This window comes from Asterias rubens, chromosome 5 (genome assembly GCF_902459465.1).
Source record: "Asterias rubens chromosome 5, eAstRub1.3, whole genome shotgun sequence".
Taxonomy (NCBI): Eukaryota; Metazoa; Echinodermata; class Asteroidea; order Forcipulatida; family Asteriidae; genus Asterias; species Asterias rubens.
In genome coordinates, this window is record NC_047066.1 from 20,144,191 (window position 1) to 20,157,769 (window position 13,579).

A 13,579-nucleotide genomic window follows, 5' to 3' on the forward strand; every position below is an offset into this window, starting at 1 on the left:
CTTGAGTTACATGTAGTGCCAGGTTAGAGGCAATGACCCCTGTTGCCATCTGTCTTGGCCTCTGTCTTGGCCTCTGTTGCCCCTGTCTTGACCTAGGTGCCCCATCCCCCCTCACATAACTTTCCCATAATGTTTAAGATTAATTGGAATTGTCATTTGCTAAACAAAAAAGTCCGTGCCTCTCAAGCGTCAGGCTTGTTATTGTCCTACCATTTTAAAGCAAAAAGTGCAGGAAAATGCCATCATTCACAATTATCTTCTCTATGTTTTCTCTTTAATTTTATCCACTCACCCACCCCAATCTTCAATTTGAAAATGTTGGTTTTTTTTTTTCTTTTTTCTTCGAATCACCACTCATATTTGGGGGAACAAAAAAAATGAAATATTGATAATTCTGAATGACTCCTTAAATCTATCTAATAGTGTCTTTCACTTGAACTCCTTTCTAACCCTTATGTACTTCTTTGACTGCTATTACATTGTCCAGTACATTGGTGTAGCCTCAGGGCATGGAATTGGGACATTAACTGGAGGGTCATGCTACCTTCAATTTACTCTGACTCACAGAACAGAAACATGCACTGTCTAGAAATAAATAGGTACAGGTCTCAATCATAGAAGTAGAACCCGGAGATCGCTGAGTGAGTCATTAACCGTGCGACTTAGATGTGAGACCATTTTATAAAAGCGCGCCTGGCCGTGTTTTTACGCGATTATTACATAATACTCTGTATTACATTACGTGTTTTTACGCGATTATTACATAATACTCTGTATTACATTATGTGTAGTGCCAAGGATTAATTTCGGTGACTTATGACTTGTTTCAGAATTTTGAAAACCTACTTGACTTGTTAATTTATACAAACAAGTTAAAAACTGTCCATGTACTCCCAAACATTGTTACACTAGTGACTGCTTGGGCTAAAAGGCACTGGTTTGGTAATAACTCAAAATAGGCTTATCACTGACATAAATTATTGTGAGAAACGACTCCCTCTGAAGTATCGTATAGTTTTTGAGAAAGGTAATTTCTCACTCAAATTATTATTTGAGTTTTGAGAAAGATGGCAAGTGAGAACACTGGTCTTTGACAACTACCAAATGTGTCCTTTGCCTTTAAGGATTTGGAAATATGAAAAACCAATGTTGACCCATTCCTTTAAAATACCTTTAATCCATACCCAGACATGTTCTATGCCTTGTCTGATTAAGGTCTGGTGTGAAGCAGTCAGGGAATTCATTGACACACGAGGTGTAAAAAGTGAATGTGCCTAATGAGCTCTGCTACACAACCCATAACATAGAAACTACCTGTGAACAATACTCCCCTTCAGAAAAAAATCCCCTTTGCTTATATACCTGGATATATTGGGGCAGCAACCAAGCTCAACAAAGGTATTTTGTGGGCTGTTCGGGTATTAAAAAAAGCTACTGGTTGTGGAGGAGAGAGGGCAGAAATACCTGGGTTTTAGCTTTGGACCCCTGAATAGGGAAATATAGTTTACCTCTGGCTTGTAAACAGTGCAATTGATTGGGCCTGTCACTCAGGGTACCTGACAGCTGTGGAGTGTTTTCACAATGCCATGGGCTGAATGGTGCGATTACTGACTGGTGTGTTGATTGCAAGGCTTGCTCAGCAGGTACCAATGGTGTCCTGCCTGGCTCCCTGCCCTGCTAGCCCCTGAGCCTACTGCCATCATGTGCTCCATGCATCATGCTAACCACTAACTGCTTGGGTATACATGATATACACGCTAGACCGTGGCCGTCAGAAAGTCAAGGGAGTCCCCATCGGTTTTCCCTCCCCCAAATCTATTAAGTAACCAAGCGATCTTGTCAGTTACACAGCACTTCACTTATTGATTCTATAGATCACTCTGGACATATACCCCCCCCCCCATGATTTATCACCGCTAATACAACTACTCCTTATTTGCAATTGAGTCGAACTCTCTTTAAAAAAAACCTAGAAAAAAAAGTGAAATGGCCCCAGACAATTGTTATTCCTGTGAATGGTCTCCAATCGGCCTGATTATGTGTTTGCACTGTCTTGTCTGGTTACATATGTAGGCAGTGACTGAGGTGACATGGTATTGTTGCTGTAAAATTGATTTGGATTGGGAGTGGATTGATCGCACCAATATTGACACTAATGGTGGTCTTTCCCTTTATTGCTTTATATTCAGTCAGCCTGACTTCCGATTAGATTCAAGTAGCCAATAATTCTTCCATTTTAAACTACTGTGCTGTGTAATTTAACTTTGTGCGACCATCTTTTTTGGGTTCCCTGCTCACACAGTGAAAATATATCATTCCATATATTAAAGGGACCAGCCTATATTTTCCTTCCAGCCTCAGTTTTGTATGGAGATGATTGGCTCATGGGTGCGTTTTAACGCACAAAGAACAGCTATCATCCAATCATTGGCCTTCTTTGACCCCCCTCCTTAACAGACCCCCCTCCTTAACAGAACCATCAAAAGCTAAAATATGGCCACTGAACATGTCTGGAAGTATCGCCGAGAGAAAAGTCACACAGTTTTAGCCGTTTATTTCGTTAAAAAGGTATTTAACAATGGGAATAACAGTGTTCGGACCCGGTCTTCATCGCGTGGTAATGACCTTGTTTGGTGGCCCGCGCTGTTAACGGACCTCACCTCCGGCTCGGTCCATTAACAGCACCAGCCACCAACCCGGTCATTACCACGCGGTGAAGACCGGGTCCGAACACTGTTATTCCCTAATTAGAACTTATAGTTTGTTTACCTTAAAAATCTCCAGAGAATAAATATGTCTGAGAGTTAAATTCCCGGACGGTAAAAAATATAGGTCAGGTTCGATATGTCCTTGGCAGCTACAGTAGGTTCATGTTTACAAAACAGAATCAATGCAGAAACCATATCTCCTTTAAATACATTAGCGGGTATCTGGGTGATCATAACAAAAGTATCTTGACTTGTAACAAGGAAAGGGAAAACAAAATTAAAATCTTATCAATACCTTGATTTCATATGTTATACTTATAGAGCACCCATCAGAAGAATCTCTTTTCTCTTAGCCTTAAACATAATTTACAATCATTTTTGTTTGACCATGATCTAATTGCTACCAGACTCTCAGAGTAATCAATTCCTCAGCCATATAGGGAAAGGGAATGATGATGGTTATGTTAGACAGTAAGGAACACTGTACATGTACAGTCAGACTCAGATTGTCTCAGTGGTTTAAGTCCCTGCCTTTCAACTCTGTGGACTCCGGTTCGATACCCCGACCAGACCCTTGCGTGTGGATTGGGTTTTGGTCCGTACCCGACTGTTTTTCCCCCAGGCTTCAGAATAACCCACGGCACCCACAGTGATTGCTGTTTGCACTGTGCTTTGCTGTGGTGCTCTTTGGAAAGTTCCATCATAGAAGTGCCCCTTACCAAAAGGGAAAATTGCTGTCACCTGTTTAAGGCCTGTTCCTCCTATGCCTAAAACTCAAATTTCTTCAGTGTCGTTCAGAAGTTGTTGTGATTTTTCCATTTGGATGCCGTGCAGACTATTTATATTCAAATTCAAATACTGCAGTACATCTCCATCAATGGGAACCTTGGAATATTTTTAGTATTTAAATGTCATCGGTTTGTTGTGCACATCCCATGCACAATTCAGGATGCAATAGAATGTTGATTTGATTTATGCTGGATGGGAATCGTTGTTGAATTTCCTCAAATCAGATTGCACACATGGGCTAACATGTGCAGAGTTTGTACAGGTGGTTGTATGTCAGCACTGACGACGTTGTATTACAGTACACATGGCAAGGGAAAAGCAATGTCTACTTCTCATGGCTCAAGGCGAAGGTACAGATGTGGCAAACAGGTAAAATCAATCGTCTCCGTGCAGCAGATTTACCAATTACGAATCTACGACATCCGTGGTACGCACACACACTGACTGAGAAGTGGAACTCGTGTACAGCAGAAACGTATGTCCGTGTACAGATGCACGGGAGATGAACATAATGTTGTGGGAAATTGTTATTGACATCTTCGTCAGTGTGTTTCCTCGGAGCATGGGTTTGTCACAAATGTTGCCTTTAAGGGAAGTAAGAAGACATTATACATGTGTAGGCAATTATCAGAAAGAGACTGGCGTACTTGAGGAAAAGTTAAAGTCTGATTATTCGGGGGAAAAGTTGTTTTCATCTTTGCGAAAAGAAATTTTCTTGGTCCTGAATGTGTTGTCTTGTGGTGCAACATCTGTTTTTTCAGAACCTTTCTGTTAATTAAACATTCCTCGCCAGATTTTGCCAAGTTTCGGCAAAAATACTTTATGAGTTCTCAAATAATAAAGTATCTTCCCTTTAAAGGGAAATTGAAAACTAAAAAATACCTTCAAAAGGTAGGATAGGTGCTATCTGAATAGACTGAAAATGGCCCCAGTCTGCATTGCCAGACTAATTTTTTGGTCGTCAAATGAGCCACAAATTTCCAACAATATCTACTCCCCTAATTGTTAGTTGCGTAGCATGTGAACAAACAAATATCCCGTAATCGCAGCGGAGAGATATCCCCTGCGTTTTTCTTCACACTTTTCCGCTCGTTATTGTTTAGTTTGACCCTATCTTCGGGGCTATCGGCCAAACCAAATGGAGTCTGTCAATAGTTCCCACCTACTGTGGTCCTAATCTTCAAATTATCAAGATGCAAATTTTGATTATCGCGTAGGGGGAAAACATTTGCTTGCACAGTACGATTTCTTTTGTTGATTCGTGATACACAATAGAATGGGGATACTGTATGCACCAAAATTAAAGTTACAAAGAGGAACAGGTCTGTGGTGAAAACTTTGGTTATAATCAGGCGTGGAATTACATGGGGACCACGGCCCTCTGTCGTCCCTGCTCTTGGCCTTGGTGCCCCTTTGCTATAGACTTTTAGGAAAATGTTTGATTGCACAGTACGATTTTTGTTGTTGTTGCGACACAAAAAACAAAATTGAAGTTACAACGAGGAACAGGTCTGCGGTGATTACTTTGGTTACATACGCCATCGCCCTCTGTCGTCCCTGGTCTTGGCCTTGGTGCCACTTCGCTATAGACTTTTAAGAAAACAATTGCTTGCACACTTCGGGTATAAAACAAAATTGAGGAACGATTCAGTGTTGAATAATTTGGTTATAATCATGCATGGAGATACACGGAGATCACGTAGGCCATGAATGGTCTCTGTTGCTCCTGGCCCCTTCAAACATTCCTCGTAGACTTAAAGGCACTGGACACTATTGGTAATTACTCAAAATAATTGTCGGCACAAAACATTTCTGCGCAACAAGCGATGGAGAGCTGTTGATAGTATAAAACATTTCGAGAAACGGCTCTCTCTGAAATAAACCTGCATGGGAATCATTACTACATAACTTGAGACAAAACAGCTTATAAACTACCGTACTTCTGTGGCTGTGTTTAGTGAGAACGAAAAAAACAAACTCTGGTTTTAATTTTCCTGAATATAAAAGTGTGTTCATCTGTCACTTTTTTGATACTGTGTTTCAACCTAGCCAGCTGCTTATTAATAAGTTTCCATTCACTCAAGTGAATAGCAAACGTAAACCGAGTTTTCCTGAGTACTTCAAATGTCATGCTTGTTTCTTTTTGTGTGTCAACTTCCGCAAAAATAACAACTTCATTACTTTGCTACTTTCAATGACTATTTTGGATAGTACTGCTCAAACACTTAAGCAGAATTTTAGAACTTTGATATAAATATAGGGTATTAGAGTCACTTGCAACTGGAACGGTGACTTCATTGCAGTGAGCAAACAGGCCACGGTAGAATCAATACACTTGGTTGCAATAGCTCAATTTTTCAAGTGGAGATCCAAAGTCCTAATCCAGTTGGCATTCACTGCGAGGAGATATTTTAACTCTTCAGAGACTAGTGGCCACAAGCGGCTTGTACCAAAATGCCCATAGCGGCCCCAAACGGCGGTAAGATTTGACCTACTTCCACTCACCCAAAGTCAAAGGTCAAAGTAAAGGTCAAGTCCTGAAGTGACAATTTTAAACGATTCCCTTGTTAACACTAGGTCTATCTGTATAATCTAAAAGAAATTCAAAATTCTGTTTTTTCCCCCAGACATTTTGACCCAAAAGAATTTGTGTGCTGTCTGCCTCTCTCTCTCTCGTTCTCTCTCTTTGCAACTTGACTGTTTCTGTTACACTAGTATACCTCTTTATGTTTGTTAAGTTATCTTTTAGCCTAAAAAAAAACACAGCTGAGGTCAAAATGTCGTAGCATTAACTATTCTTTGCATTCGTGCCATAGGTCCTTTTGGTTTGTATTCGCAGTTGGCAACATCTAACTCTATTTTCTCATTGCCAAAAAATCTGATTAGCCATGTCTGGGTGAATTGTGGTGATAGTATAAAGAAATGAATTGTTTTTAATATGTTAATGAGTTTGCTAGGTTTGATTGGTACACAAAAACGTCCTATCCCTGCCCCATCATAGACCAATACATGGCTGAAGATCATCGAACAGGAATGAGGTCGAAAAGCTCAGAAATCGATTGACTACCGACGTCTTACAAAAACTATTTGGCAATATGTAACTTTATATAACACCCAAGCAGATCCTTGCCATTTGATTGGAGGATTGTCCGTCACGTGATAGCAAATAAAAGTACCATTGCACGCTGAGTCACTCACCGTGCTTTTTCGTTCCATCCGAAAAGTACCATTGCACGCTGGCAGCGTGCAATGGTACTTTTCGGATGGAACGAAAAAGCTGAGTAAAAACATCACTGCGTGCGCGTGTCTTTGGTAACGCAGCAGGTGTTACTGCAAGAAGGCATAGTAAAATTACTAGCATTCGGCTTCTACAGTTGAAATTGTTTGTTTTGAAAGTTGTATCTTTCAATCAAAATGACAAAGATCTACTTGGATGTTATATAAAACAAATAATGAATGTTTTTCATTCGTGCAATGGTGCGAATATGTTCATTCGTTGAAAGCTGGAATGTTCCATTCAACTCGGCTCCGCCTCGTTGAATAGAACATTCCATCTTTCAACTCATGAACATATTCGCACCATTGCACTCATAAACATTCATTATGTGTATAATATTCTATAAGTAAATCAGGCAAGAAGTAACTATGACACATAAAGCTTGCAGGTTCATTTGTATTGTAAGTCTCTTTTGGAAAGAGTGTTGGCTCTGAAAAGAGCCATCGGAATGGTTGCACCATTTTAGAACAACGAAATGTTACCCGCACCATGCAAAGTTTCAAACGTCACTCAATGTCACTCACAGAAAAATAACGCCAACTGTGGAGAAAGGCCAGTGTATGTATTACAGTTATACATGCTATTACTTGACTGAGGTTTGGTTTTTGAAGTGGTCTCCATCTATTTATCAGCAATAGCATGGACAGTGCCCTCTATAGTTTGTATTCATAGCTCAGACACTCAACAGCAATGGTAACTTTATAAACCAACACATTTTGAAATGTTTGTCTTTCGTTCATGTCTGTAAAGACCCCTTCAATACATACATATCATTAGCAGAATTTCCCTTGTTATTATTAGAGTCTCAGCTAGGTCAGGCCTATATAAAACAAAGACAGTCTACTTGAATATCGCTGTCATGTCCCCCCCCCCCCAGCTACCAACCTTAATCGTATGTCATTAACACAACATTATTTATTATGATAGATTCAACTCCCTCATCTGCTTGCATCTCCGAACAAGCTCCCCCATAAGCCACAGACCTTTATCATATGTCATAAACACAACATAGGTTATTATGCTTACTAATAAGGTGTGCAGTGTGTACCCAGTGTAGCTCATGGTGAATGACACACCTCCCTTCTAACCAGGGGAGACCCAGCACCTGCTAAAACAACATCCCTACAGAATCACCTGTGGCTCTCCTTGGCTTTAATGGCAATCCAATCAGCTCAAGTTCAGACTGGGGATGGTATGGATTATCGCCCTGCTGAAAGGCCAAGGATATCTGGCCTTGCTGGGGTTTTTCTCCTTGTGCTTTCAAGTCTCTGGTGTGCGTAGTGTTTGCTCAATTAATGTGGAAATTGTTGTGATTTCTATTTTGGTAATTGATTAGGGGCTTTGCATGGTTTACCGAAGGAGTTCTCAAATCTCATGTACTGGTGAGCCGATTCTAGTTCCTGCAGGACAACATGACATGATGGAGCACTATATATCATGGGTGTTGTGAGTTTTGGATTGTGGTAAACTACGCTAGTTCTCCCATTGGATAGTGCGATATCACCAGCTGGATAGTTGGCTGTTTTTTCTCCTGGTGTGCGCAGTGTTTGCGCAATGGTGAAAATTGTTGTTATTCTACACTGGTAATTGATTTGGGGGCTTTGCATGGTTAGAAGGAGTTTTGTACTGTAGAAGATTCTTACCAACTGAATCTCTGTCCTTCCTCTATGACTGAACTAACTACGTGACATAATGGAGCACATACATCATGGGTGTCTGTGAGTTTTGGATTGTGGTAAACTAGAGTGCTCCCCTTGGATAGTGCTATCACCAGCTAGAGATTCTTATGGTTGGCTGTGAATAATGAGGTTGTAGTATTTGTACAACAGTGCGCTTCTGAGAACTTTTGCTGCACGACCACATCATACCCTACATCATGGGTGTCTGTGAATTTTGGATCTTGGTTTTTCTCACAGTGCTAAGATGTGCAACCATTGGATGAGGATGCTCATTGTAAAAATGTGTGCTTTTGAGAAATCCACCCCCAAAATAATAGAAAGATGAGGATTTTAGCTTCAGTCGTTTCTTTTGTGTTTCTGATGATCCATCATTGAGCTACCTCACCCAACTTTGTGCAAACTTGGTTAACCTCTAATGCGATAAGTTATGTGTAATCCAGTGTTGTTCCGTCTTTTAAAAATACTCTCTGAGAGCTCTCCAACTTGAACAGGCAAAGTAACCCCAGAGTCTTGCATTCTTTCTGTACATTTGTGTTCTTATTTACATACATCAGCGTCTGGCTAAATGCCAGCAGTGTTTAACCAGCCCAAATACTTGCAAGTAATGCTGTGTTTATATGCAACTCAGACAAGTCTTGTTGGAGGGGTTAGCTATGCATACACAGTCTTGTGCCATCACTCGTACTGCTGTTTGGAGGGTACGAGGAGCAGTTGATGTCAATCCAATGTGTACATAGACTTGTGGACAAGTCGTTCATGGTTTTGTGCGTTGATAGTCGAGTCGTGGTGGTGGTGTTATGATTCAGGTCGCTGCGATCGAATACTGCTCTCGCGAGATCACTGCTCTCGCGCTTTGGCGCGAAACTGCTGGCTGCCGACTACCTGCACAGCTTGAGAGCAGTAGTCTCGCAGGGGGCTATAGAAGTCTCGCGCGAATATCGCCAGTGTTGCAGGAATCGCGGAGAAAGTTGGGAACCCTGGCACCGCGCAGACATTGAACGACTTGTTTACAAGTCTACATGTATGTGTACAAAGCCACAGAGGATGTGAAAAAGCCTGTTCCAGTTTATGGAGGTTTAACAGCATGTCAAACACTTGATTTTCTCCGGCTTCTGGAGCCCAAGTTTACCAAGACGCTATTGATTTCAAGCCTCCCTACTTCATTCTACTCTCTGTTTCTTTTCTTTGATGGATTTGTGAGTTATGTCAAGAATTATGGAGTCCGGGTTTCTGAGAGGGAATCCAAATTGATGTGGATTTTGCAATTTAAAGGAGAATGGTTGGAGTGGGTCTTTTCCATCTTGAATGGCGTGGTTTTGTTAAGGTGAAGTTTTGTTTGTGGTGAATCACATTCATGTGAGTGGTATGGGATTCTACTCTTGGTTCAAAATGCATCATTGTTCATGAAGGAAATAGGCTGTAGTAATAGGCCCTCAATAAGAATTCAAATTCTATTGCTTCTTTAACAATCTATAACATAATACACTGTAGTCTAGAGCTGTTTTTCATAGTTTTAGTTACCAGTGTTGTGGCGGTCTATTGCATCAAACTCAAGTTCTGGTGGCCTAGTCATCAGAGTGTGGGTTTGAATCCTATAAGTCAAGCCTGGTTCATACTTCCTGCGAATGCAAATGCGATTGCCATGCGAATTTGACGTGACAACTCAACTGCTGCGAATTATTCGTTTGGAATATGTGACGTCAACATTTGTATCGCATTCGCAGGAAGTATGAACCGGGCTTTAGTTGATTTGTTTAACCCCATCTTCTCGGTTAGTTTTACTCTACGGTTTTACCATGGTTTTACCTAAATCAATAATCTATGAAGTGTGGACACCATTAGGATTTACACATCAAAATGTTACCTTTAATAGTATAAAGCTAATTGAACATGGCTTAAAGCCATTGGACCCTTTCGGTTCAGAAAAGAAAAAAAAAAGTTCACAGATTTACAAATAACTCACCGGGTTTACAGAAGGCAATGGTGAAAGACTTTCTCTTGAAATATTATTCCATGAAATGCTTTACTTTTTGAGAAAACAGCAAAACAATATAAATTCTCGTTAACGAGAATTACGGATTTATTTTAAACACATGTCATGACACGGCGAAACGCGCGGAAACAAGGGTGGGTTTTTCCGTTGTTTTCTCCCGACTCCGATGACCGATTGAGCCTAAATTTTCACAGGTTTGTTATTTGATATAGAAGTTGTGGTACACAAAGTGTGGGCCTTGGACAACACTGTTTACCGAAAGGGTCCAATGGCTTTAAAGTTAAAGACTAACCCAAAACTAGTACCGGTAGTCTCTGCCCACAGGAGGCTCCATACTAGGTTTCATGGTATCAGCTAAAGTTACAAAAGTTCTTAAAACTTGTTAATTATTAATCCAATGTAATCACTGCTTCAGACACTAAACCCAAAACTAGTAGTCTCTGTCCCCAGGAGGCTCCTGCTTCTATCACAGTGCTTCTTCATGCCATGCTTTGTGTACATGTTATCCATCCATACTGGGTTTCATGGTTTCAGCTAAGTTACAAAACTTGTACACCCTGTTCTGTGGTTCAGTGGCTGGTCATGGAGCCTAACCCTATCCAGAGTGAACCCACCTGGGTATGCTGGGGGCGCTAATAGATTTATTACACCATCAGCCCTTATGCCCCCTTGCCATGTAATTTGATTCTGAACATGCTAGTCTGCCCTGACCTTAGGGTGACCTCCCAATTTGACTTATTGGCTGTTCTATTTCTGGAAGGGTTTAACAAAAAATGTGTTTGAATGGAAGCAGATTGTATTGCGGAATTGGTTTTCACTGATGTTGATTCAACATTCATAACTGTCCCAAGTTAGTTTATGCAGTCCTGTATTATGGTTGAAAGGTTGTCACGTGACCATTTAAGACCGGTTTGAAACATGACTGATAAAGACATAGGGCCTAACTGGATTGTTTGGCGCTTAAAGTTGTATGCGTGTAGTTGCGCACTACCACTAGTGGCGAGGGCGCTCTGTCACAGAGCAGTCAATGTATCATACATATCGGTACTCAATGTTAAATCTAATAGCACGCTTACCTCTGAAAAGGCTCCTGCAATTTGACACCTTTGCAGAACGGAGCCTGTGGACATAAAAAGAACTGCCAAAACAACAGTTTTACAGATTTTCCTACATCATCACACTTTTTGCATGATGGATTGGAAAAGGAGTAATGGCATGCAAGGTCTTTTTTTTAAACTGCCGTTTAATTAAAACCTTACAGGGTGTGGCCTTGCTATAAAGGACCTTCAGTCCCTTAACTATAACACAGCCAAGTGATTGAGCTTCGTAACCCCATATTCTCATTTGCAGATATATTCGGCCATGCAATAATGGTCTAGTCTAGATGCTTATCTTTGAGAAATTCCTTTAATTGAGTGATATATAGCTCATAGCTGGCCCTACTTTGATACAATTTTGGGTAAAATCTTCTAAATGATGTACTGTAATGACCATGCTACATAGGACATCATATGTTTACAAAACAGCAAAGAGCCCGGACTTAATGCAGCCTCAGTGTTTTTATTTTATGGAGGATGATTTTGATTAACCTTTGATCAAAAGTTGTTCAGCTGTTACTTTCATACACTCAATTATGTGGAAATTATGAGACAAAATGTAAATTTAATGACCAGTAAAGATTCTTGCCTGCCAGAAAGGCCATGAAATGTACATTTAGGCTTACATGGTAACTCTTTATAAAAACAAAGGTTGCGTAGTCTACAATCTCAACATTTAATTGGGTCATTAAATTATACTGGTCCATGTCAACCAGTAACAAGCCCATCTGAGAACAAATTTTAAGTGAGTTTTACTCACACACTCTGTAGCCACATGCCCTTTAATCTACCTTATTACCCTTGACATTCTTTTGCCATGATGCTGGAGTGTTCCTCTAATGCTTTTTATTAAGCTATTTGCTGTTGACAAGAAGGGCAGTGCAACATGTTCCTACATAAATACTTGATGATATTGATGTATGGGGCCCCTGCATAACCATCCCTCAAGCTCCCACACAATCACATTTATTTGACCTGTGGTCATCAAAGCACTGGCCTAATTGGGTCGCCAAGGATAGTTGAATTGTGAATAATTATAAGTAAACCAACTCTGTTGAACTAACCTCCTTTTGGTCTTTGTTTGTAAACAAAAGGAAATGGAACTTGAGAGAAGGTTGTCTTAAAGTATGTTTAGATGGTATTAGACCAGTGTTGTTCTTGATAATGATATAATTGGCAGTTTAACATTGGAGTTTGTTTGTCTTTGCTGTATATTAGCCTTGCTCAAGGCAGTCGTAGTTTTCAATCTGCAAAAGATGCGGAAACCCACACATTGACTTCTTGTACCGTACACTGTACGCAATTTGTGTATCACTATCTGAGCAGGACATTTGTACTACTAATGTGCATAGGTCATCCGCATACCATAGGCAATACTATCAAATGGTACTGCTCGAGTGGGATTCGAACCCAAACCCCTCGATTTAAAAGCATGTCTTAACAGTGGTCTAGCCACTATAGCCAGGTGACAGCAGGCCTAGCCACTGTCTTTCTGAGTCCTTTAGGAAAACAATCCACAGGCATACTACTCAAGTGGGATAAGAACCCAGAACCCCATGTGTCTAACCACAAGACAGCCAAGTGTGATGAGAGCCCAGTTTAAATCCTGTAACTTTCTGTTGGTATCGTAACCATAAAGCTATTTAAAACAAACTCATGCTATTTTTTCTTCTCGAAAATACATCATTAGTTTGGGGACCCGTGTATGAATTTCCACCCTTCTTTTTTGGTACTGCACTTTTCCCTTTAAAACGTTGGTTGGCACCATACTGAAATAATTCCCATGAATGCTCTCTTTATTGATAAATCCCTCCCATCATCATGGCATCTTAGGGCACTGTATTCATCCTCCTTAGCTAAGTACATTCCAAGAGTTCCTAAGATGCAAGGCAGAGCATTTTGGGAGAAGATACCAACATCTTATCTGTCATTCTACTTGTCAGATGAACTCAAGGTTTGGAAGGATTCATTTAGAGGAATTCAGCATCTATAAGAAGACAAACTATAAGGCAGGCCATGAACTAAAAACATTCTGT

The 13,579-nt window shown here is 40.5% G+C and overlaps 1 protein-coding gene across 1 annotated transcript in view; it reads left to right on the forward strand.

Annotated features, from left to right (window-relative positions):
- Window positions 1-3,801: 3,801 nt before the first annotated feature.
- The window catches only part of LOC117290482, a 44,917-nt gene continuing 35,139 nt past the window's right edge, over window positions 3,802-13,579 (forward strand). The window contains exons 1-2 of the mRNA XM_033771900.1: window positions 3,802-3,866; window positions 7,301-7,332. Of these exons, the coding sequence (XP_033627791.1) occupies window positions 3,802-3,866; window positions 7,301-7,332 (97 nt within the window). The remainder of the gene's footprint in view (window positions 3,867-7,300; window positions 7,333-13,579) is intronic.